Raw genomic sequence first — 27,938 nt, 5'->3', positions numbered from 1 at the left:
TAAAAAAAGATTCTGTGACAATTCAACTTTTGACTCATATCAAGAATTACAGTGGCTGTACATGTGCATGGATTTACTTACACCAATACTGTGTATTTTAAACTATCGCGATAATAACCGTTTACACATAAAAGTGCCGACTGTCTCGCTAATCTCATTCTTCAAGAGTAAGCAATACGCGGTGTAATCATTATTTGACAGGTCGTGAAAATTGGTTAACATCAAAATGAGTCTGCGCGGTGTAATTCGATTTTTTATCGGCAGGTTTGCTACCATCGTGCCACTGCACAGATATTGCATGGTCCAATTCGAGTGCTTAAAGTCAGACAACGTTATCTACAAAAGTGTTTTTTTTTTTTTTTGAGATAACGTTATTTTACATTTACGGCTACATGATAGTCAAACAACGTTATGTCAATCTTTTCTAATTTCTAATTAAATCGTCAGTAAAGTTTAACACAAACTACATAAGTTACCCTTGTTTTCATATTTTTTAAAAACTATCCCTATAAATTTTAACATCATCATAAGCAAGATAAAGGTACAATACACAATAAATTGTAAAATATTAACAATAGGTTTTAAATAAACATTTCTCTTGTTAAGTTACAAGAATCTAAAATAACGTTTTTTGGCTCTCCTGTAAAGTTGCACTTTTGTAGATAGTGTTGTTTGACACTAAGCCCTCGAATTGTCGCGTGAAAATTCAAAAGCTTCTGAACTTTTATGATTGATGCATGCAATCTTGCAATTTGCACAATAATACGTATTTACACGTGCATTTTTTTGTTATGGCCGCGATAATAGGTACTGTCAGCAGTAAATCCATGCACGTGTAAACAGGGTATTAGTTTCTCAATTAGGATACAAAATAAAACAACTATAATCCTTACTGTGGGAGCATTCGATGGAGCAAATCTTCAGTTTTTTGCTTTTCCTCAAACAGTAGTCGAGTTCTTTCATTTACAAGCTCTTCCAAGTTATTTGCATATTTTTCCATCATGTCCATAATCTGATCCATAATATTACGAGTCCTGAAAATAATTTGATTTAAAATAGTAATAAATTGATTTTTACTCAATAATTATTGAAGCCTTCCTCTCAATAATGATCTATGACATTTTGGCAGATTTGAACTAAATATGCAACAATGATCTACATTACATTGCCTCTGTTTTGGCATATTTATTTTTTTGATCTAGCAACATTAAGTTGTTGTTTTTGATCCATTATATTGGCCTCCCTACAATAATAATCTATGCATCTGTCAAAATGGAGGGTGACACAAGCTCAGAGTAATGATAGAGAGCGCCTATTTTTTGGCAAAATGAAGCCGTGTTTCTTGCGTATAACGCACAGTAGAACCTTGATAACATTGTTCTACTAAAATAATACCCACTAACTTAATATTTAACACAAAAACAATAAATTTCAGCAACAGATGCTCGCAGTTTTTAAATGAATACAATCAGTCAAATCCATATTTACCAGCGACGTTTTCAAAAAATATTTAATTCAGCCGTAGAAATTCTATCTTACTCTAACGCATAGAGCGGAGATATAAGCGTGCTGAATGCTTATTCACTCGCACTTATGGTTTGTTTTTGTTCAGGCCTTGGACACGAGAGTTTTTGTTAACTCGGCGAATGCAAAAAGACTTCACAGAGAAAAATTCATATGGAAAATTGGAAGAGGAATAAAAATAAGTGATTAAGGAATTCAGGAGAGGCCCTTTGATTATAAATAATTTCTTCTCAACAAAATAGTTTTATTTGATTATCTCAAAATGCCCAAATGTAACATAGATCATTGAAGGGAGGCTTCAATTATTACTAAAAATAAACTTGCAATACTGCAGAAAAACAGCTATATATCATCAGACAGGGCAAAAAAAATAAAATGGGTCTGCATTGCCTCGCATCTATTCTATACACAAGGCTGCTATCAAGGGTAGTTTATCATATTTATGTATTGATGTATTATAATTGTTACAATAAGTTAGCTGTCAAAACTGTCTATCTTGCTCTAAGCGATAACGCCCATTGAACGGAGCGGAGTGCGGCGATCGTGGCGCAGTCGGCACAAGAAGCGTAAATACATAACCATAATCACACACCTCTCGCCTATGTAAAAAGCGGCGCCGATCACATTTCGCCTCGTGTTTCTTTGCAAAGCAATAAAATTTATTAATCAATTGGTCGGCTCTAAATTCATTTTCACAATTGTGTCATTGTGCTAGCGGAGTAACTTAATATGATGTAAGCATACGGTGTAGAATAACTTATAATATGCGGAATAAGCGCGCGCCTGTACGACAACGCTCCCAACAGCCGAGTAAATTAGAGACCGTCGCGCCCCATTCGCTGGTCACATCCAATGTATTTTCATTTTATTGTCGTGCTATGACGTCAAAAGACGCTGCACTGAACTCTGTGTGCGTTGAAATATAAGGCGCGCGAGGCGTTATGTTCGTCATATGCTGTGTATGCTCTATTGTATTCCTTGGTGATTCATCGCCCAAACTGAAAAAATGCGCGAGCGCCCCGCGCGCCCAATTGTATATGCTCGGCGCCTAAAAGTTAACACAGTCAAGAGAGGTGCTGTTAAAACATAGCACTTTTTGACAGTTCAGACAGTTAACTTATACACCACGTAACAATTAACCGCTTCAATATATAAATATGATAAACTACCCTCGATAGCAACCTTATGTATAGAATAGATGCGCAGAAATAATGGAATAATTTCATTATTATTAGTGTTGGGAAAACTGAAAGCTATTTTAGGTTGAGAACATTTAGTCCTTAAATCAAGTAAATTAATTTCGAAATGTAAATGTTAGTCCGAGTAAAAGAATAAAATAATTTGTATGCTCACTTTCCACCTTTCATTTTTTTCAAGCGTACCCTGATGAGATGGAAGTCAGGCCTTTGATCCGGTTCTTCAGCCCAACAATCTTTCATACAACTGATGATGAAATCATCGACGTTCATTACGTCTAGGATTTGCAGATCTGGTCTGAAAGGTTCCTCTCCTTCCATTGGATAGCGTTTTACCTTTTCTATTATTGCTGTAATGTTATAAAAAGTATTCGATGTATGTGAAATTAAGAATTATTAAACTAATACATTCAACGCGAAGAAAACCAATGTCTTGTGTAATAGCACCTGTCCTGATCCAGGTTTCACTCTGATTAGCGATGGACAAAACATCGAGAGCATCGACAGCTTCAAGTACCTGGGGGTAGACATCACGGGAGATGGCATTTTGCAGAAAGAGCTCGCTATCCGAATGGGAATGGCTGGAGCGACATTCAACTCCATGCGGAATGTCTGGGACTCACGATTGTACTCGGTCAAAACCAAATGCCGCCTATTTGACGCTTGCATTCTGACGGTGCTGCGTTATGGTAGCGAATCATGGCACCTTACGAAGGCTCAGAGCAACCGTATACTGAGCTTCGAAAACAGATGTTTGCGACGAATACTGGGTGTGCGGTGGTATGACTTCAGGAGCAACGAGGAGATAAGAGAACGCACCAAGCAGCCTCTCATCATGCTAAAAGTGAAGAGGCAACGTTGGACCTGGCTCGGCCACGTGCTGCGGATGCCAGAAGAGAACCTCAACCTGGCTTGCCTGTTCTTAGAGCCGACCGGATTCCGGCATCCTGGAAGGCCGCTAAATACTATCTATAGAGTGTATACGGCGGAGCTACAGGATGCTGGTTTGACCTGGAACGAAGCAAGAAGACTGGCGAGCGACAGGGATTCTTGGAGGCGCCTTGTGGTGTCCATATGCTCCAATTAAGGGGCGGATATGGCCAAGAAGAAGAGAAACTAATACATAATAGGTATTATACGACAGGTTTATATTAAAGATGTAGTGTAGGTAGCAGTGATTTTTTTTTCTGACCATGTCCGATCCTAATAAGATCATAATATGAGCCTAGAGTGAAGGTTTGTATTGACAGATTTTGTTTTTACGAGAAATGGATGTCAGCCACTTGCTGAACCTATTAGGTCCATACTCTGACTTATACACAAATTGAAAAGCAATATGTGTACTTGCCAGACCAGGATTCGAACCTGGGACCTACGACACTATAGGCCGACGCTTAAGCCGCGTGGCCATCGTGGGTAGTAGAGATTACTTTTGCGAGAAATAATGTTTATTCTAATTTTGTTTTTCAAACTCCAAGCAACTCTGTCAACTAATCAGTAAGCTAATGTTCAAATCGAATACTATAAAACTTAAATTATAATATTATGTAGCAGTGGCGAGGGGTGGAGGTAGGTTATTAATATTTGACATAGCACACTAAACTTTGTCATTCAAACTTATTTGTTTTCATTGAACTAAGTATACAATTTACAGATAGATGGTGCTGGTTAGTTTTTAGAATTCAATTAAACCCTGCCTAACCAAACCATAATAGTTAAGGTATGCTATGGGCGATCTGAGAAAAATAGTACACACTTTTTCAGTCATACTTATTTGTTTTCGTTGAATTAAGAATACATAAATATTACAGATGATATTGGTTAGTTTTTTTAAATTCAGCCCTGCCTATACCAAAACATAATCGATAAAAAATATTCTTCTAAATATCTATCTATTATGTATGGTTTAATGGCATAATTTTAGACATTTTATAGATAAACGAATATTTTTTGACTATTTACTGTAGTTTGGATTAGGTAGGGTTTAATTAAATTTTACAAACTAACAAACACTATCTACACATTGTAGTCTTAGGTCAACAAATACGTATGACTGACAAAGTTTAGTGTGCACTATTTATGTCGAATATTGACAGCTTACCTCCACCCTTCGCCACTGTTATGTAGATAAATACCTTTTGGATCAAAACATGGACCGAATGGACCTTTTCTTCCTATCAATTCAAACATAACTAGGGCGAAAGCATATACGTCAGCTTTCTGATTTCCATACAACACACCGGAATTTCCATTAGCGCGCAGCAGCTCTGGGGCTTTCCACAACAAACCTGCAGATGAAAAAATACAAACTGTATTTCGCACTTTTTTCATTAAATATTTTTGTATTTTATACCAACACAAAAGTAAATCACGATTAGGTGGTTTTATTACTAGATTCATTATTTCCCAAGCTATGATTTCGTACATTTGCGATAAAAGGGGATTATGGATATTTTCATGACAAACCTAATTATGATAATATCCTACAGACTTAGGTAATGAAATTTTTTTTTTTTTTACAATGTCCGATCTTAATAAGATTATATCGTCACCGTTCAGGCAAAAGTCACCAACCCTAAAAACATAGTTTTGAGATATCGCAATTTGAAAGTTTTAAAATGCAGGAAAAATTAGATTTTAATGTTTTTAAGGTTTTATCTACATTAAATTATTTTCTCATGTCTTCTTAATAATTTCTTTAAGGTAATTTTACTTTTTGATGCTAATTAAAACATCTGGAATGTTTTAAAGGAGGCAAGATAGCTCAATTATGGTTTGGTGACTTTTGCTTGTTAATAATCTGAACAATGTTGGCCAAAAGAAGGATCAGTAAAACTCACCATCCATAGTATAGTGACTTTTGCTTGTATATTTATAACGAAGGATTTTTTTTTTATATAGTCAATAATGTCTTTTCACCTATAATGACTTTTGCTTGTTAAGATTTTATCGAAAGTCATTTAGTGAAAAACAAATAATTCGGATTTAAGCAAAATTTTACTAACTAATGTACCGTGGTGAGTTTTACATCTTAAAGAACATAATTTTACGCTTCGGGTGACATACTCAACTCAAAACTGCCATTTTCAGGGTTGGTGACTTTTGCCTGAACGGTGACGATATGGACCTCCGCAGAGTGGAGATTTTGTATTAACAGATTTTTGTTTTTATGAGAAATAGATGTTAGCCACTTGCTCAACCTATTCGGTACATACTCTGACTCATACACAAAATTGAAAAACAATGTGTACTTGCCAGACCCAGGATTCGAACCTGGGACCCACGCCGTTATAGGTTGACGCTTAAGTCGCGCGGCCATCGTGGGTCAAATTGTAAATTGAATTGTTTACTAAATGATAGGGGGGGGGGGATGGAATAAAGTGAAATAGTGTCAACCCTCATTGTGGTTAAATTTAAGATGAGTAAATGCCATTCATATGAATTTGCATGGTGTTTTAGGACAATGTATGACATTTCGCTAAATATCTAAGGGGTAAAATGGTGACAACCACAAATTAGTGGTAGGTACTCATGTCAAATACTGCATACAGACGACCGATTTTGATAAATAAAATGAGCAGAATGCATTTTTCACATTAATCAAATTTGATGTGTTTTGTTTTTTCTCAAAACAAGGAATATGAAAGTCGACACTGACACTCTTTCACAAGCTTTTCAATTGTTGAATAGTGATTTGTAAATCAGTATTGCCATAAAAATGATTTTTCTTACTGCGATAATGCTGGTGATCTCCGATCGAATCACTTTCAGCAGAGTGTCGGAGGTCATGTAACCCAAAATCTGTCACCTGCAATTTCAAATTAAAGCCAATTTAATAAATAGTAATATTGATTCGACAGATGATTTACAAATTGTCAATTAATAAATGGATATAATATATTACCTGTAACATCCAACGAGACGTAACAACACAATTTGAAGATTTAAGATTGCCGTGCCAGCCTATAAGTGAGCTATGTATAAAAGACATACCCTGAAATCATAAATAACATCAAATATTAGTTCGTGAATTTGGATATATAGAATATGGAGTGATGTTAAATAAAAATTAATTTATAACATTATTGTATAGGTAGGTAATAAAATAATGATTTACCTTAATGAGATCATGGACTAGAGAGGCAATAAACATATTGTCTAATTTAATATCTTCATTTTCTATTATATCCTAAAAACAAAATAGAGATAAGTATATTAGAAAAATATTCACAAGTTGTTAAAATTAGGTAAGTACCTATTTTACATCCATTGTTTGAAATAATTTGTATTTAAGAGTCCCATGCATAGTCATACTTATGTAAATAAGTAGGCTTATACATTAGTCATGGAATAAGAAAAAATTGAGGTGATAATATTATAAGGTTAAAGCATTTATTCTACAAAGACGCGTTCCAATTCCAAGTATGGCACACTGCGTCCTTATTTATATAAGTATGACTATGCATTAGGCTGCATATAAATTATAAATTAATAGAGGATAAAACGCTTACATATAAACTGCCCTTAGCACAGTAGTCGGTAACTAACATCACCCTCATGGGTTCCAAACAAGCTCCAATGAAAGAGTTGATGTTGTCATGCCGCAAATCACGCATCACACGCATCTCTTTCATCACATCACGTGAGATATCCTACATTAAAAAAATAATATTTTGATGTAATTATGGTCTCTAGCTTAAAAATAGTAATAGGAAATAATATTGGGTAATTGTATTATGTATTTAATTTATTTCAATTACAATGTCGGTTAAAAGATTAATATAGATACATATGACTATTAAATTCTATATTAATGAAAATATTATTGAAAAATAATACCTACAAATTATTGAAGAGAAAATAAGAAATTTGAAGGAATCTGTGAATATTGAAGGTACAAGTACAAACTGTATGCGTTGTACAGTGAATTTAGGGTAGGCTCTTCTCTTGAATGGAGAGAGGAAAAGGAGAATTGGGAGTCCTAAAGGAGGGAACTTAAAAATCAGTATTAAATACTTGATATAAATACCTTCTTCTTAGAAAATTTAAGTTCTTTGATACGGACTAAATTTCCTCGAAATTGGGCTCTGGTAGCAAACACTTGATTTCCGCATCGGCTTTCAAACGATCCAGCACTGATGAGGCTCAACTAAAAACAACACCACACTACCCTACTTTAGATCAACTATTTTAAAAGCAATTTTTAAAGTTATTCAACTATAAATTCTGTGGTTTCAGCGCAAAGGTTTTTATTTAATTTTTGATGCAGCTTATGCTTCAAAATGGTTCCTCAACGACATTTGGTTCGCAGTCATGGCTGGGTGACAGACTGACAGTTAATTTTCGTGGAAAATTAACTGCCTGAATACTATAAGTATCATATTTATCATTTTTTTTTAAATTTTGGAGTTAAGTGATATGTTAGAATAGAATACAACAACCACAATTTTTTTCTACAAAATGATTTTTTCTAATGTGCATATACGTGAAATGTTTTCAAATTATGTAGATTCAGTATATAGAATGTTACATTCTCAAATCTTGTGTCTTATTCTTTGAATAAAAGAAATAGTTTATTGTATCATTATTTTTCAGCACTTTGACCCACTGGCCAGTGAAAAATTAGAAAATAAATAAATTGGCCCTTCTTTCAAATAGGTTGTGCACCACTGATCTATGATGACTGGATTTCGCAATCCTATTTGATATTTACCTTGCTAGGCGATGGAACTATATCGTTTCCGCCATAGCCGCGAATATCGCTCGGGTCAATCTTCCACAGAAGCCCCTCGATCTCCTGTTCAATCTTCCACTTTCGATATATACTGATTATAATAACGGCAGTGCAGAACAGGGTAACTGCCAACGTTCCAGCTACCACTAAAGAGGACTCATGGTTGTCACTTTTCGGACATTTTTCATCCATGAAGCCGCATGAGGGTTCGTCGGCAGGTCTCACATTGTTGACCCATTCGATCGGTAATTTGGGATTCAGTCTATATTCCTGTAAATAGATTGAAATAGAATAATTGTTATTAATAAGCAAAATCTGTAATATCTATATTTAAACCAGGTTTTATCATTTAAAATCAAATATAGTTTGTAAAGAAATATTGAATAATATGGTAATATGCAGTGGCGGCTTGTGGATATTATATCTGGGGGTGCTGCGGTTGATTAAAAATAAAAATAAATATTTATTTGGATTATATTTTACTATTAACCTCAAAATTATTAAAATTAAACATTACAAGTGTTTTGATTTCATTATAAAATTGATTCTTCTGTCTTTTTCCCTTGAAATAAGGTCGATCACCTTTTAGTTGCTCTTGACATCATTCTGTTGCGCCGCACGTCGCGTCTAGCTTAGACTGTACCCGACAACGTTCCCAACACGAAAATATGTACTGCCAAAGCGGCACCAGACTAAGTTCCGAGCGGCGAGCCCCGCTCCCCCCTTTGAGCATATTCTATCGAAAATGGTACTGCATGAAATCACGCGATGCATCACTTTTATCGCACTGTATGATAATTATTATTGGATGTATCGGTGCGCGGGTGAGCTTAACACGCTTAAATAATATTGATATTTTCATATGAGGGTGGGTCAATAAGTCCTTAGAAAAGCCGACAGGTGGCGCGACTAGTACTGTAAGCGGTTTGTTTTCATGCAGCGGCACTACCGATTCAGTATGCTGCGAAGTTTCAATCAGATTGGTCGGGTTGTTGTGTGTTTCTCGTACATTTAAAAAAAAAATTTGCTTGTTTACAAAAATGGAGAAAATTGAGTTTAGAGCTGTTATTAAACATTTTAATATAAAAGGGTTAACAGCAAAGGAAATAAAAAATGAGTTGGATTTAGTTCACGGCATATCTGCTCCTTAACTTGCAACTATTTATAACTGGTTAAATGAATTTAAACGTGGTCGTACATCAACAAAGGATGAACCACGCTCAGGACGTCCTGTAGAGGTGACTACACCAGAAATGATCAATAAAATCCACGATATGGTGTTAAGTGACCGAAGATTAAAGTTGAGTGAGATAATTGAGGTTACAGGGATCTCAAAAGGTAGCGTCATTTCTATTTTACATGACAAATTGGGCATGAAAAATATTTCTGCAAGATGGGTGCCGCGTTTGCTCACAGTCGACAATAAACGCAATAGGGTGGTGGCCTCTAAAGCCCTGTTGTCGCTCATGCAACGCAATCCGGATGAATTTTTTCGTCGCTTTGTGACTGTAGATGAAACATGGATACACCACTATACTCCCGAGACGAAAGAACAGTCAAAGCAGTGGATTGCGAAAGACGAACCATGTCCAAAGAAGGCGAAAACCGTAAAATCAGCTGGTAAGGTTATGGCTACTGTATTTTGGGATGCACGTGGAATTATTTTCGTTGACTATTTGGAAAAAGGAAAAACAATAACAGGGGATTATTATGCATCTTTATTGGACCAGCTAAAAAACAAAATTTAAGAAAAACGGCCTCATTTAAACAGGAAAAAAATTCTCTTTCATCAGGACAATGCCCGTGTTCACACATGTTTACGATCAATGGCTAAAATTGAAGAATTGAAGTTCGAATTGGTCGACCACCCACCGTATTCGCCAGATTTAGCCCCCAGTGACTTTTTCCTTTTCCCAAACTTAAAAAAATGGCTAAGTGGACAACGTTTTTTTTCAAATGAAGAAGTCATCGATCGGACAAATGCTTATTTTGAGGACCTTCCGCAAACTTATTTTTCTGACGGTTTAAAAAAAATTGAGAAACGTCTAACCAAGTGTATTGAGCTCCAAGGAGATTATGTTGAGAAATAAAAAAAAAAATACAAAAATAAAAACTGTTTTAATGCTTTTTTCTAAGGAATTATTGACCCACCCTCGTATAATATACAGAAATTTATGTATATTATAATATTACATTTTTCTCAATTTGCTTGGGGGTGCTGCAGTTCCGCAGTGCATATGGATGAGCCGCCACTGGTATTATGTGTAGTATAATTCCATCAAAAGTTTTCTAAAAACCATTATCATTAGGTTTGTGATAGTGATGTATTGTATAATACTTTGTTAAGGTGGCTGTAGACGAAACTGTATACTTGAGTAGTATATTTGTACAAAAGTGTACATGAACACTGTTAGTTTATAAAGAGCCATGTTGTCGGAAATCTTCTCGATAATCAAAGAATGTTGAGAAAACTTAAGTCAACAAAAGCATCGTATCTATCATACCTTTTGAAAATTGACACCTCATTTTTCGATTGTACAGTCCTATAAACTTATCTAAAGAACGGTCAAAAATGGAACTATGAAATGGACTCCATATTGATAACGTCATTCGAATGTCAGATTCTGTCTAGTTGCCAGGCTCCCCCATCAATTCTTGTTTGTAGTTTGTAGGTCTGTATTGTAGATTGTATTGAAATTATTTCAATTCATGTTCATTGTAAACGTTGATAATTGTAATTAGGGATGAAACAGATGTCAACATCCCCAATTTGTAAATGTAGAATTAGCAAAAGATTGTTTTTTAACATTATTAAATTTAAGGTCAACAATAAAATATTGTAACTATAAAATTTATATTTTGTAATAAAATTAAGATTCGGTTAATCAGTAGCCATCTTTTGATGGCGTAAGCGTACACACCACAGAATTAAATTAATAGTCCAATAATGCAAATTATCATAGCTGAAAACTATCAATTTTTTTATAATCTGGGAAGACTGGTATCTGTGTAGTAAATATAGTATTTAATCACATTCTAAAATTTCATTGAAGTAATCTGAGAAGTAAAATGTCCAGAGAGGAGTGAAACATAAAACATTTGAATTTTGAGTTATTTTATCTAAAAGGTCTAAAAACTGCAAAAATTGCTGGTGCAGTATAAAAAGAAGTGAGACTCACTCACTGGAAATTCACCATCGGGACTCTGTTGGAAGTAACCGACAGGCACCATGAAGTGATCGCATGAGATATCTTGTAGCTCGGTTTGGTTCATAGGTTTTAATGCCAGCACTGAAAAGTTTCCCTCTGAATCTCCTGATTCATCCAGACGAATTGTGGCACCGGTTATGCCTGTAACAAATCGGTTATCACTTATCATTGTTAATCAAGTTAATGCTAATAGCTGAAGGCTCCATTGGCCCCTTAAAATAATAAAATGAACTATTGTTCTAAGAACTAGATGTTGATAACATGAATGATATGGCTACAATTTCATAGCGCTGTACAGTGTTGCCAGCCGTACTATAATTATAGTACAATACTATAATTTTGATTCTGCAAAAAATGTAAAATACTATAATTTTACGCAGAATATGCCAAAATACTATAATTTTAAAGGATTCGAGCCGAAAAATGTTCCTGTACTATATTTTTTACAGAAATACTATAATGTTTACGCCTTTGTACTATAATCAGCATAGAAAAATATGGCAACACTGGCACTGTATGTAATGTGAAGGAACGAAGCGGGGTCCAGGACATATAGACACCCGCTATGTATAAGGTCGGAACTGCAAAATGGTACTTTTCAATAGAACGATTTTAATAAATTTTAACGACACGTTTACTATTCGACAGGTTGTGAAAATCGGTTAACCTCAAAATGAGTCTGTAGTTGGTTTTTTTACCAGTAGGTTCGCCACTATCGTTCTATTGCACAGGCGCAGATATCGCACAGTCCTATTGTCACGTGAAAATTCAGAAGCTTCTGAACTTTTTTGATCCATGCATGCAATCTTGCAATTTGCACGATAATACAATATAGGTGTAGTGTAAATAGCATGTGAAATTTAGTGTCAATACAAGATATAAATAAATATTACCTACGATAGAAGTGTCCAGATGTAACAGATGTACAGTGTTCACATTGGTCCTATTGATTTTAGTTTATATTATGACAGTAACAATAAAACATATCAAATAATATGTCATCTAGAGATAAGGAACTATTATACTAACTTATGAAAGTCTTATTGCTGATTGCACTGATGATGAGAGATCCATTGGAAGCAATTTCCCTGATCCGGCTTGGAGTGAGATCTTTTTCCGATTCCAATTGTTCATGAAGGGCATTAGCGTAAAGTTTTACAGCATCATACAGATATGCTGCGTAAATTGAAACAAACTAAAACAAAAAGAAAATTTGATAGCTTTATTTTTACGGTAGAACGAGACCATCCAGTTAATTCTAGATAATTATATTATTACATATTGAAAATATTATAGTTTTGAAAGATTTCATTAATATATCTTAGGTTCGAAAGGTCGAACTCATATCTTTCACTGTCCGTATATCAAACTGTCTTTCATGCTATCTGTACCATCAAATTCAAAATTAAAATCAGGTGAAAGGTTTTGCAATTAATTAAGGTAAATGAATTTACTAACTTAATTATACCTGGTGTTTGTTGTTAGCCAAATTGTATTATTGTCATTGCTCTTGGTCCAACTATTTATCTAAAATTTTTTCTAATGCAGTAAAACCCCGTTAATACGAACACGGTTAATTCGAAATTCTAAATATTCACTAAAATTCATGAAATCTATTTATAGTGGATTTAAACATAATAGCAATCAATCATATTATTACATAGATTTCGAATTAATGTAATTTTACTGTAGGTATGTTTCTGAGGTTTTTCATAATATAATGTAGAGCATAAGTATTTTCCTACAACGATTTAAGTAGGTAGGGAATTATTTTTATTGGGGCGACACGCTCCCATATATTTATTATTTGCTTCATAATTATTTCAATGGTGTTATATATTTAAAGTAATTAACTGGATTAATAATATCTATATGGATTGTTTATGTAAATACCTTAGAAAAATTACTTTGATTGAAAAGTGAAGGGATGCCAAATTTAAATGGCTCTTTGGTATTGTACTCTTGTACTTTCTCCGCAAAAACTGTATACGATTCGCCAGGTGGCGTGGCGACGATCACAAGTAAGGACTGCGCTCTCTTCTTAAAAGTCCCGTCTTCCTTACAATTAATTACCTTATGCCCAGATTCTGAAAAGGTAGAAAATTAACAAGAAAACAATTACAAGAGCTTCATTTTTATTTTATGTGCAGTCAGCAATTGAATAGATCAGTAAGCTATACTATAGTTTTGAGAAATACACTTTGATGACATTTTTATAAGATGTAACAGTCATTATGTTAAAATGTTGATCACTGTAGCAGTCAGATTAAAGTATTTGTTTGTGTCACGATAAAGAGGAGTCGACAATTCTAAAAATATTGCCAAAGTGGAACGTCAATTATTGTACTTCCGACCCTGTTATATTCAGCTACCTAATTATTTGGAATGGATATTTTTGTTAAATAGTAACGGAACCAAAAAATGTATGTCTTTAAACATTTTGATTTTCATTATAGGGTTTATAAATTTTCCATGTAGATTGATAAATTAACAACTAAAAAACTTGGTTATGAACAGTTCTTCACATTAAATGCTTGTTTGTTTAAACCGGAGGATTGGATCAGAAAACGTTTTCTCCGGCTTCGTTTTATGCTTCAAGTAAAACGTTTAATTTGAATTATTTATGATCAAGAAATATGGTTTATTTAAAAGAAAGTTTGAAATATCAATCTTCATTATCATAATTATTGACTTTATAGAATGAATTTGTGAACTCGTAAACCATATTTCATCATTTGAAATTAATTTTACTGGAGCAGTAAAAAAATTATGTGGTCCGGCTCCACTCCAAAGCCTCGCGTTCAGCCAGTGACGTCCTTAGACAAAATGCCGCCCCTGGGCAGCGCCAAAATGTCGCCCCATTTTTATACAGTGTTTTGTATCATCTGTGCACGTCTTGTTTCTCGTCACCATGGATGTCAAAGGACAACGGAAGTAAACTAGACATCGCAAACGCGACAAAAAAATTACAGACCTGTTAAACCTTTTATGTTAATTTATAAGTTAGTTTGAAACAAATCCAACTAGTGATTTTTTTAATGGAAATATATTTTCGTTATTACTAAGTTTAAGTAGCTATTTCTAAATGATTCTCCTCGATTTGCCGCCCTTCAAGTAACTGCCGCCCCCAAGTGACGCTCAATTTGCCTACCCCCACGGGACGTCACTGCTTTCAGCTCCGAATTCGGTACCTAGTGAAACAGTTGAATTTACAAGGAACATTTTTTTTCAGCAATATTACATTAATCACATACATATTGATCGACTGGTATCAAAAAGATTTTTAAAGGTCTTATTTAAACTAACAGTTAATATAAATTATTCACTTACTCCACAAGTACTTCTGCGCTTCTTTCGGTGAATATGTCAGCATATCGACAAATATCACCATGTACTCTCCTTTTAAGAATAGACCAACTTGGTCCATGGCCACCATGAAATCTGTTAATGATGATGGCAATCCCAGGTAGACATAAACTGAAAAAAGTATCATATTCAGTTAGGTATTATATAAGATTGTCCAAATGATATGTGATTATGTATGAGATTTTATTAATTAAATTATAATATAAATTCCGTACTTCTGGTTTTGCCTTTGGTTTCTTCGATAACATCATGCCAATAGTTTGCACTGCAGCATTCCAGATGTTGTTCGCAACATTGATGAGTGTCCAGAACCTCTCTCAGGCGGTTTACAGTCATGCCGTGTTTCTTAGCGTGGTTTTCTAGAGACAGTGCCACGGTGCGCCATCTCTTTTCGTGTATTATAGAAAACTTTTGCCATCTATAGTACTTAAGCAATGATATCACAGATTTGGTTACCTAAAATAAGAGAAAAGAGATATTGTTTGACTCGTCAGAAAGTAATTAACATCAGTAAAACTATATGACATAAGTTTGGTGGAGTATGTTGTTGGCAATGTATTCATTTCTGAAGCCATTGTGCAGGTTCAAATCCCACGACACGAAAAATTTACAAGTATAAGGAGATGCGGGGTTGATTTATTACTCCATCTCTAATGTATATTGAGAAATCGTGCATTATGATTGAAGTTGGTATGGTCTATTAAAATTTACAATGAATTAATTAATGTGGGTGTAGCATGGCCCAGAGAGGGGGAGGGCTGATTCGGCTCTAGCCTGAGGGCCCGGGCGTAGATCGACCAGTAAAGTGAGATAAGCACACCACAGATTTGCCCTTATAGTAAAAATGTATGTTTATTCAATGCAATTTGATGTGATATGATGATTAATATAATTAAATCATAATTCACATGTATAATTATATTTTTAAATTATTTTTAGTGCGTTGTCTGATTAATTAAAAATGGCGAAGGGTCGCACGTTACATGGATACTCAAAAAGGGAATCACTATCAGTGCTTCCTAATCCTAATATGATGCCGAGTGCCGACAACTCAATAATTCAAGAGGAATTATTTGAATATACAAATAAACAGTTTGGATAACACTACTGTAGAACATCATACTGTCCTTAATCTTTGCGATAGGTAGGAGGGCCCGCTAAACATCTTGGCCTGGGAGCCCGCTTCAGGATATGGGGGCCATGGGGTGAAGTAAAATTCCTATGTCGAGTCTAATGGTGTACCTAGCTGATTCGAATAACTCAATTGACTCTGATGGGGCGGCTGAATATAGCATATCGTTTTCATAGGTCAAGCAAGGCTAATGTATTATACTAGGTGAGCTAGATACTAGACTGGGCTGAACTCAATGTAAAGGTAAAGCAGTTTTATTATGGTGAAATACCTGCAGGTCAGGGGGTTCTGTCCTTGCAAATGTTGGAATCGCGGATGCTCTATAATCAGAACATTTCTGAAAACAATAAACAGCATTTTAAAATATGTCATTATTTCATTTCAATTTCACAGTAATCAATCAGGGGCCTTATGTTGTAACTTGTGAGTTGAAGTCGCCCAGCGACATGACGTCATATGACATCATTGTGACGTACTACCGGAGTGAGTCAATAGTCTTCGAGAAATTAACGCTACTCTAATACTGGCGTTATTCATTGTCCCCATACACAAATAGGTGTTTCAGCATAATAATATCTATGGTGAGCCGTGTGCATTGGGTGGCTCGCCTCGATGCATGTATTGAGCATACGTCATAATTACGTCATGTCGTCAGGTGACTTCATGTCACAAGTTACAACATAGGGCTGCAGGAGTCCATCATTTCACTGGTCGCAAACAAGCATTCTTTTGTTTAGGATTTCACTTTCTCTCATAAAACAACGTAGTATGTGGGGCCTGATACAAAATAAATAATTCACAAGCTGTCTATGTTCATTCTATAATCGGGAATATTATTACCTTAAAGTCAATGTTTCCCCCAAGCCTTTAAAGGAGGGCAACTATTGAGAAATTGATTTCTGCATATCGTCGGTGTTTTGTAAAAAGGGCGAATCAACCATTTTGGCGAAATCGAGATTTTAATGAAAATACAATATGTACCCCACTAGCGTTGTTGTGTAAAAACGGCGAATTTTTATCTCCACAGGAAAGTACTTAAAAACGATAATCGACTAAAATTAAATTAATTAAAATTACGAAATAAAAAGCAAATGTGACATATTAGGCCTTTTAAAATATTATATAATAATACCTATTATAATGACAGTATTCTTTCTAAGCTTTATTATAAACTTGTTAGATATTTATAATCATCTACAGGTAAAAAACAAATAAATGTCAAAAGTTAAAAATCCTCCCCCTGTAAAGTAGCATTTTGGTTAATTCGCCCCTTTTACAAAACACCGACGATATGGTTCTAGCTAAAAATTTCCAACAAAATAAGTGAATAATTGTAAAATTTATTGGTAGGAAACGCATAGTTGTTTTTTTGTATAAAGCCCAATTTTTTGTTTAATTATGGGTATAAATAACAAACCTTTAGCCTATCTAGCAACATTATATCCAGAATTATTTGCGCACATATGCAACATAAAGTTATTGGGAATTGCCCAAAAGCACTTCAATGCAGAAGCACTCTATATAAGTTATAGCTTGATATATATATTCTATACAATTAAGAAAACAAAAGCCATGAGTAATAATTTGGTAGTATTGAGAAACAATTTATAATAGAAGAAATAATTAATACATCAGAATCTGATTATCAGTTCTCATGTTCATCAAATTTTAGTAAAGTGATTATTTTTTCTTACATTAAATTTTGTTAAATTCTTTTCTTATTATTTTATTCAGAAGAAAATGAAGTTTAATGGCGACTAAATGATATAAAAACCCTACAGGAAAATTCTATTATTCTAATATAAAATTAGATAACTACGTTTTAGTGTGCCGTTTGCATTGACTGCCAGAATCATACTATGTTATTATACGTTGTGAAAAAATACAATAGTAGATCTAAAGCCATCAAGTTTATTCTTTGATGGCTCAAATTTTAGATTGAATGAAAACGTTGCTTTGTCTATAAATGTATATTACTGGGTCCAATCAACAGAAAATTCAATTAGTGCAATGGATATTGAATTTTTGACAGTTAGCTGCATTAAAAAAATCTAATATATTATATGAAAGCTATCTGTCTATATACATTAATATAATGTCATTGAAAACTTAATGGTTTATTGATTTAAATAAAAAAAAGTACACTGAATCACTTATCGTCTCAGTTATAATGATGTATGAATGTATACAAGGAGTCAAGAGTCTTTTCTCAGCATACTCCATAGAGGTATAAATTCTATTTATAGAAGGGCTTACAAGAGATAACTTGGGACCACAATGAGAATGAGAATAAAAATATATTACAATATGAATGCTGCAATAGCATTGGTTTTATCAGAGGCGACATGACATGACATATTCAAAGCATTTTCGGCTTGTAAACATTTATTGGACATTCCATGCACTCAAATTAGATGGTTAAGAATACTTCATGGTAAATTTTCCATAGTATTGAAACTCACTATTATACCTGACGACTCATTCGTAATTTGCTTTATTTATAACTTATATTTAATTTAATTCTATAGTGTTGGGTACTCATTATAAATCAGTGGCGAAGGATGGAGGTAGGCTGTTAAGATCCGACATAAATAGTGTACACTAAACTTTGTCAGTCATACGTATTTGTTTTCATTGAACTAAGACAACAATTTACAGCTAGTGGTGATGGTTAGTTTTTAAAATTCAATTAAGCCTTACAACCAAGCCATAATATAACATTATAATAGTCAAAAAATACTTGTCTATCCATAAAATATCTAAAATTATGCCATTTAGGCAGGGCTTAATGAATTTAAAAAAATTAACCAATAAATTCAACGAAAACAAATAAGTATACATGGAAAAGTGTGCGCAATTTCGTCTGATCGCCCAAAGCATACCAAAACAATTATGGTTTGCTAAGGCAGGGTTTAATTGATTTTTGAAAATTAACCAACACCATCTATAAATCATAGCCTTAGTTCAATAAAGACAAATACTATGACTGACAAATTTTAATGTGCATTATTTATGTCGGATCTTAACAGCCTACCTCCACCCTTCGCCTCTGTTATGAATTTTACTAATTATTCAGTACCTTGGGCAGGTAATATTAATTTATAGGAATACTATACATAACATGGAAACGAAAAAATCCTAGAAAAAATCATGTACCGAGTGGATTTAAACTTCTATTACTTGAGTGAAAAAACCAGTAAATGGGTTTCTATGATTTTTCTATTAGGTATATTTTTGATGGTTTATCAAGTTATGTATATATTTTCAATAAAGTAGATATAATATATGACTTATTGCAAATTCATGTTCACATCTTTACGGCATTATTGCCATATTCTGCTAAAGTGTCTGGGGGTAGAATATAAGTGACTGGCGACATCTTGTAATGGAATAGCAAAACATGAAATTTAATAAAATTCACTGAAAATTTACTTTTAAGTATTTTTAATTAACCTATAGGTACCTATCTAAAAACATTACAGAGATAAACACATAAATTCTTTAAATTTGAAGATAAATTTACAATTTAAATAATTATAGTAAACTATATTAAATTTTTACTCACTAGATGTCCCTAGTAGTAACACTACTGAATCATGCCTAATAGAATAATAAATAATATATTGTATATTTACACTTCATTGCAATAAGAGTACAATATTGCAAATTCGTATTCATGTTCATGACTTAAACCTATTCTGCTACGTGTCCGGAAACTTGTACGTATCTAGTTCGTCGTATCACACTTCACCATGAAATGTTATATTGGAAATATATGGTCATATTATATTAAAGACCGTTCAACCTCTTTCGATCGTATAGTACTGACATAAAATTCATGTCTAAATAAAACACGGTTCTTGTCAATTTACACTTTACACTCTTTACAGTTTACAGGAAGCCAGCAGCAAACAAATTTTGAAAATAGCCAATATACTGAATTATTAGTTAGGTTAGGTTAGGTTTTCATTCTTAAATTCATGAATTTTGCCAAAATCAGCTATGAAAATTAAATTAATGTTCATATTGAATCTAATAAAATTGGAGACCTATAGTATACGGTCATCTCTTTTCGATAAGAAAGCTCACGGCGAACTATGCCACGGTGAAATGTTTTACGTACAATTTACATGTAACGATTCTGCTAACGTGCCATTTTAATACTGAGATTTTGTATACAAAATGGAGTTTTCATGTTCAAAAGTTTGTTTATTTGAAATTCCCCCATGAGTTTTCATTTATATATTTTTAAAAAAATCAGTGTTTTAATTTTTGAGAGCTATTTTAACAGCATTAGTAAAAGATGAAACATACTCACATATGAAATCATGGGGATGTTTTGAGCTTGTGAGACAATGCCTTCAACGTAGCAGTTTCCTTCAGGGCCGATGAAGGCGATCACACCATCGCACATCATGTCGGTGATGGCTTTGGTGGCCAGGACCGTGTCTCCCTTTGTGTCGTTCCATCGGATCACCAGCTCGACTTGAGGCAGAATATCTGGATCTGCATTCACCTGATATACAAAACAATTAATCAGAAAACATATTAAAAAACTAATTGAAGCGATTTGACACCATTTAAAACAAGGGGGATTTTTTAAAAATATACTTAGTAATAATATTCAGTAAAGGACAGCCAAAAATCGATCAATATCCCATAAATAAAGGTAAAGAGGTGAAATTTGGCACAAACGGAGAGTTTCTCTTATAGATCAATAATATTTAATGCTGCATAATTTCCAGCGCTGTGCGGGCCATGCAAAAGATTCTCAAGTTTCCAAATTTTTCTCATTGCTAAAAATACTAATTAATTAAGACGAATTATTATAATTATTTTATTTTTGATTTAGTTAAGTATAATTAATATCATTTTACATTTTGTTATTGCACATGACAATTTGTAGCTAATAAATTGTCATGTAAAAAAGACAAAAGTTTTTTAGAACAAATATAATTAAAAATTTTCTGAAATCATAAGATAAAAAGTAATAGAGATTTAAGAATGTAGCATTTATTAAAGTTATAATAATATAATTTGTGTCAGTTGTATGTTACAAATCAATTTCGTTGTAATTAGATAGGACACAGGTGGCTTAATTGGTAAAGCAAATTGAATGAAATCAGATGTATGTAGGTTCGACTCCTATGCATATAAAAAAATCAAAATAATGAACACAAATCATGACTGTATTTAGGTCCATTGCAGTCTAAAATTATGTCTGAAAAATATCTTAACTATACTATCAGTGTATATTTTTTTTTATTTTTTTTCCTGTTAAAACTAGGGAATTGAAGTGATTGACGTCGTCATATGAAAAAGTGTTTCTTTCGCAGAACAGATTAATAAATAGAATTCCGAAAGGATATACCCCAACACACCACATTTTTACGCAGGGTTTTGAATGTGTGAGTGTCCTGCGAAAATGAACCACACATTATAGATGTGCAATAATGTGTGTTGCAACCTTCAAATACACTGATATTGAATATGCAGTGCATAAAACGAGAGCAGTTGACAGAACGAAGTACAAGCGTTTAAGTTTATCCCATATTCTTCCACACTGAGATTGATTGCCTGTAACCTCACACCCGTTACGTATTTCAGTTCCCATTATTTCTTAGTTCCCCGGTTCCTTTTAACTTTAACAGAATGTAATGTATATGCCTATTGTTAACTGTCTCTCCTGTGTTCACCAATCTATATTAGATTTTCTTAGTGGCGGTGTATATTAATTATAATTAAACATATTATTATATTAACTTAAGTGCCTATATGAATTATGACAAAACTGGTTTCGATCATAATCAAACATAGCAATAATAACAACACAATATTGTCAATAATGTGTGACCTCGTGATACCTTATCTAGACTCTTCAGGCGGATACAAAATTAACACTCTCGTGTGGAGTACCTACTTATACACGAGCGAAATATTGTCCAAATAAAGGCTCATTTATCATACAATGTCTCATTATATTGATATCAGTATTATTACCTACATATTATCGGGACATATTGAAGTGGATAAAATTTCCAAAATGTTATGAACATGGATAATGAAAATGGAATTGGTTTCTTCATACATTTGAGGCATTTAGCAAAATCGATGAGCTTTGTTGGGGACATAATCAACGTTTCCTCTAGTTTTTCTATTGTGTGTGCGGATCATCACTGCATCTGAGCAGTGGTGTAACTAGGGTTGGTATCACCCGTCAGTGATGGGCCATCACCCGGTGCGGTAAATTTACACCCCCCCCACGAACACAATTTAATTTCAGTGATTTTAATAACATTAAGAATGATAATTTTTGAAGTAAATAAAAAATAGAAAATAAAGAAAGAAAAGTATTCGTTGGTAAAATATCTGGCAAAGGAAACTTTCTTTTACAATATTTTTGTGTGAGGACTGTGCAAGGGATGAAAAAATGTGTGGAAACACCTTACAGGGAGCATTAGACACACTATGTACATTTATATATATATTTTACGCCGAATAAGGCAAAATTGACTATTACATGAAATGGGCTAAATTTTGCCTAAATCATGAAATGCAAGCCCGTTGCCTGATTCATGAATTAGACAAAATATCTGGTGAGTGTCAGTAATTTTTCTGCCTTGTTCATGCATTGGACATATTAAATAGTAGCGCTACGGTGGTATTTTTTGCAACTAAACTAAATGTGTCAAATGCTCATGCATTGGTCAAAATATACATACATTATCTATGGTCAAAATAGATGGTCGCGCTCCGGTGGTGTTTTTTGCAACTAACCAAATGTGTCAAATGTCATTGATTATAATATAAAAATATACCAATCAATAACTACAATGGCGTTCATATCCATTTACTATGCGCAAAAAAATCTAGAACTATAATATGATAACGGAAGAATTTTATTAAAAGGTATTTTCGCGATTTGATTCGTGCTTGGGTATCAATCGTGCAATGGTCGATTGTATGTTTGTGATAGTTTGTTGACACATGTTAGCTAACCTCAAAATGGACATTCAGTTGAATAATTCAGAATTACAAAACCTAACCTAACCTAACCCAACCTAACCTAATAATAATAATATTATATTATGTCCAATTATAACTAATAAAACCATCCGTATTAAATTTACTTTTTCTACTGTCATGTTGACAGTTTAAGAATTCCATACCCTGGCGAATTCACGTACTCGGCAGAAAATTTACCTAATTCATAAATAAGGCAACAAGCTTGACTATTACATGAATTAGCCAAAATTTAGCCCATTTCATGTAATAGTCAATTTCGCACATTCGGCGTAACATATATATATATATATGCCAGCAGGTTTATTTTTAACGGTCATCACTTTACCACGTTTCCAAATTAGCATGGAAGGTATTCTTTACAATAAACGGTTAGCGGCAGCTATCTCTAATTCATAATACAGCAAAAAATTAGGCTGATAGACATGTCGGTCAAATTCGGATATGTTCGCAACGTCGAACCCAAGCGGATAAAGCCGAACGAGTGCCATCTAGTTGGCAATGAGACGAACACAAGAATTTTGTATTGACACGTCAGACATATCAACAAAACCTACAATTTTCTTAGTCATGTCATTGCGATTGCAGCAAAACAGTCGGATCTTGCGTCTCAATTCTCAATATGTAAAATTAACATTTACTCTGTCTTGTTCTCACATTAGTACAGCTAACAGAGCTGCTGTTAAGTTCAGACGGTTAACTTTTTTACATAATTAACCGCCAGAATACTTAAAGTGATAAATGTTATAAATTTATCACAATTAGCTCTTTTTGGATGTTAAGTAATATGGTAGAATAGGCCCAGGCATGTTTATCTTTAGGTGTGTTCCGATCTACGATCCAGTATTAAAACTGGCATCGATCTATATTCTAAATCTACTACACTCCTCCATTGATTATCAAATTATCATACTTCAACTTAAATAAACATAATATGCTGAAGACACTGAGGCGTAAGAAGTTAAACAATACAAAAACTAAATTTCCCATTTATTGTGAAATTTTCTTTGGTCACTCATTATACTCATTATCAAACTATTCTACTACTGTGTGACGGTAAAGTGAAACTAATACCCAGTTTAAAGCGTGGGAAAACACATCTTCTGTTTTTCTCACTCCTGTGACAATATCAATATTTATTTGAAAATACTTGGATACCTCCGTCGCTCCGTGTGTCGTTTGGTTCTGTATTAAATTTCTTTTATCATCTATTCAGTATCAGGCGAGTACTGGGTGAAGGTCAATTTCAGAGAATCCTGAATATTCATCTGCCATGTTGGAACGTGGCATATTGATATTTTTAAGTACGAGTATATATTATGAAAGTGTAGATTCAGACAAATAAGAAATATGAGTTTGAATTACACTGCATCTTCTCAAATTAGTCAGACTATTCTCCTACTGTGGAACTGTAAGATGAAACTATGCCTCAGTTTAAAGCACAGGAATTTAAATCATTTCTTTATCTCATTCATACAAAATCAAATAAAAAGATGAGGTCAGATGGGCTTCCTCGTAATTAATTTGAAAACGACTACCTAGCACGTACGCTGAATAAGCAAATGAAATTAGGATTGGGTAATGCTTACCCTTCAAAATGTCAATGAAATCATATATTATAAGTGAACTTACATGCTTTCGACATTTTCACGTTCAATTTCTGCAATCGACTAAAATGTATACAGTGATCGTCGCGTTGGACATGCCTGATATATATACACTACTTGTATAAAAAAAATATATAATTTTTCAGCTGGAAATAATGGTGACAGCTATCTTTTAAAGAGACACAGCACACTATCATACTATTTTACTCTGAGAAATGTTTGCTCTTAGCTAATAGGATGCCTTTGACATACCGTCGCTGTAGGATTGGTTTTTCGAATAGACCAAATGTCAAATGTTCAGGAGACGAAAAACAAATTTCATTATTACATGGAGGTATTTAAATAGTTGTTTTTACAGCATATGAATGCCGTATTCATTACAAAGTAATTTAAAGAAAAGGATGGTTCTGGTCCATTTAGATACAAAAAATCATTCTGCATTAAAAGGTCGATTTCGACAAAACCGGATGTTCGACAAACCAATTCTATAGCGACGATACTTAGAGCGGCGTTCGCACCTACAGTCAGTGTTGCCAACCGTACGATAATTTTAGTATTTGTACTATAATTTTGAATATTGAACTTGGGAAAAAAAATTGCTTGAAAAACGTAAAAAAATCCCTTGACTTGATTTTTTTTTTGAGAAACAAAAAACCTATACATTTTCAACAGATGACAACACGTACTATATTTTTTCCCCAAATTTTATAATTTTGGAGACTCTGTACTATAATTCCACTTTGAAAAGATGGCAACACTGCCTACAGTAGGTACACTTCATCAACACATTATCTCTTGAGAATGGCCTCTGCTACAAGCCCGAAATGTTCAAGAAAACCCAATGTAATATGGGAAAAGAATGGTTGATAAAACTCCAAGCTGTAATTTAGGCATGGGATGAGATTTTTTTAAAAGGGAAAATCGTGTGTTGGGTGCTTTTCGGGTTAAGGGTGTTGTTGACGAATGTCTTATTTCTATGAATTATAAATAATTATTAATGGTTTCAGCAATTACCTCGTTGATGGCCATGGTGACAGCTCCGGAGATGGCTAGTCCCTGGCGGTCGCGCATGGGCCCCTTGGCGGCGGTGAGGTAGCCCACGGTGAGAGAGGTGCGCTGGGGCGGGGCGGCGGAGGAGGAGGGCGTCACCAGCAGCGCCAGCAACACCAGCAGCTCCAGCGGCCGGCGCGCCCCGGCCCTCATTGCCCGCCACCCGACCTCACGCTCCACGCCCCCACACCTGCAATAATACATTACAATTAGTTACAATAATACACTCAAGGATGTTCCATTCACATGCTACTATCAGTATCTCCCTTAGCCCAGTCGCACATTGAAAACCGTATCGACTGGGATAAGACATAAATAAATCAAAATTGAGCGCAACATGTAACTTTCATATATGCGTATAAATAGGCAAGGCCGTACGAGGACAGTGACGTCACACGTCAAGCCAAAATGATTGACGAAGTGCGACATTTCGGGATTATACCAGCGCTGAATGTCGGGTAAAAATAGTTGCATGTGACTCCAGCTGTTTTTTTTCAAACTAAAATGACGGATTCCACCAATGTGCGGAGATCCATTTGGCAACGTGTGTTTTGTGAATAACGATGACGTCACATCGACGTATTCTACATGTTGTAGACTAGAAGCGTTTGATGTGCGAGCCGGCTTAGATGTAATTTCCTCTCCAACATCGAATACATACGCATAACGTGAAAACCATTTATTGCGATATAGCTACTATAACAGTGGCGCACTCAGGATTTAATATTGGGGGGGGGGGGGGGCAAGGAGAATATAAATTAGTCCCATAGGCTCTTTTTCCTTCATATAATTATTTTTACATATTTTCACAATACACGGTGGTATATTTTTACAGTTTCTCCTAGTTTTTTTTTTTAATTGGAGGCATAGTGGCGGTAACCGTTGAGCGTGTCATCAGCGACTGGCGGATTGGAAGTGACTAACAGCGACCATGCTGGACATGTGCGCCTAGTATGCTAAAACATTACTCAAATAATATCGGCTCTGCTACCCGCTTGGTCTAGAGAGCTACAATATTTTTGCCGAATTCCACTGAAAAAAAATGTTCTTTTGATTTACACCACCACCGACTGTAGTGGGTGTAGTCGTTCTTTTCGCCGAATGTCTATCGTCGATTTTTGGTTTTTTTATTGAGGTTCCAAAATATTAATTGAAAATGGACAAAAAAAACATTTATACACAAACCTATTCAACACAACCTAATTTCTCGTTTATCGGTCTTTTCTCTATTGCACTCGATGTACCTACAGTCTACACCAGGGTTTCCCAAAAATTTTCTGCTATGGAACACTTCGCAAACCCGGAAATTTTAACGGAACACTTAGCTCTTATTTTTTAGATTGATTCCTACTAGATCAGCGCTCGAAATGGAAAAGTTTACGAACCGGAGCGCTCGACAAATTTTCTGAAGATATTTACATAGTTATGAAATCGTATGTGCATTTTATAAAAATAAGTATGTCAGATTTTTTATTCTATGACATATCTAGCTCAGACGGTCAACATATTTTTTCCACGAGACGGAGCGATAATTTTACAAATTTCACGAGCCGGAACGGCGCTCCGGTCCGTTCCGTTCCATTTCGTGCCCTGTACTAGATAAAACTAAGCAAATGTTATTAAAACACATTATTTATTTAGTAATTACATATTTTTAAATATACAACTATATTATAATATAAACATAAAAATATGAATAAGTAAATAAAGCACTTAGGTAATGACTTTGATAATTTTGAGTCCTTGAATTGCATATCTTCTTGATATCGGGCACAATATTGGTAAGTTGCATTCTAATATCTGGTGTAGCGTCGAGCCTGTTCCTGCGCTTTGACTACGTTGCAGCATAAATAGAAAATCCCGCTACGGATAAAATAAATAAGTAATAGAAAACGGAAGTAAAACAATCATGGCCCCCACATACTGAAGCGGGCCCTTAGGCTACGATCTTTGGCGGGCCCCCTACCTATCTCTAATGTTAAAGGAAGTGTGACACATCACATTAACATTTTTCAAATTTTGTTATAGCTCAAATTAAGAGCTCTTATTCAGTGTATTATTAACTATTTTTTTTCTATTTTTAATACATCAACTTTC

At 34.3% G+C, this 27,938-nt stretch overlaps 1 protein-coding gene across 4 annotated transcripts in view; it reads right to left on the bottom strand.

Annotated features, from left to right (window-relative positions):
* Positions 1-27,938, bottom strand: part of LOC147064526 (receptor-type guanylate cyclase Gyc76C-like) — a 211,733-nt gene that overhangs the window by 6,750 nt on the left and 177,045 nt on the right. For all 4 annotated transcript variants that reach the window (XM_085958218.1, XM_085958217.1, XM_085958216.1 and 1 more), the window contains 17 exons: positions 25,806-26,031; positions 20,480-20,677; positions 16,433-16,498; positions 15,245-15,485; positions 14,994-15,140; positions 13,557-13,750; positions 12,693-12,858; positions 11,638-11,804; positions 8,434-8,724; positions 7,750-7,869; positions 7,232-7,372; positions 6,838-6,909; positions 6,625-6,714; positions 6,453-6,528; positions 4,856-5,008; positions 2,878-3,070; positions 894-1,034 (listed from right to left, as the gene is read on the bottom strand). In XM_085958218.1, the coding sequence (XP_085814344.1) occupies positions 894-1,034; positions 2,878-3,070; positions 4,856-5,008; positions 6,453-6,528; positions 6,625-6,714; positions 6,838-6,909; positions 7,232-7,372; positions 7,750-7,869; positions 8,434-8,724; positions 11,638-11,804; positions 12,693-12,858; positions 13,557-13,750; positions 14,994-15,140; positions 15,245-15,485; positions 16,433-16,498; positions 20,480-20,677; positions 25,806-25,994 (2,645 nt within the window). In that variant the 5' untranslated portion in view covers positions 25,995-26,031. The remainder of the gene's footprint in view (positions 1-893; positions 1,035-2,877; positions 3,071-4,855; positions 5,009-6,452; positions 6,529-6,624; positions 6,715-6,837; positions 6,910-7,231; positions 7,373-7,749; positions 7,870-8,433; positions 8,725-11,637; positions 11,805-12,692; positions 12,859-13,556; positions 13,751-14,993; positions 15,141-15,244; positions 15,486-16,432; positions 16,499-20,479; positions 20,678-25,805; positions 26,032-27,938) is intronic.

This window comes from Rhyacophila brunnea, unplaced genomic scaffold, assembly GCF_057557595.1.
Source record: "Rhyacophila brunnea isolate RB1 unplaced genomic scaffold, BYU_Rbru_1.0 scaffold_7, whole genome shotgun sequence".
Taxonomy (NCBI): Eukaryota; Metazoa; Arthropoda; class Insecta; order Trichoptera; family Rhyacophilidae; genus Rhyacophila; species Rhyacophila brunnea.
Note: the sequence above shows the minus strand (reverse complement) of the source record. Positions and strands in the feature narration are given on the sequence as shown.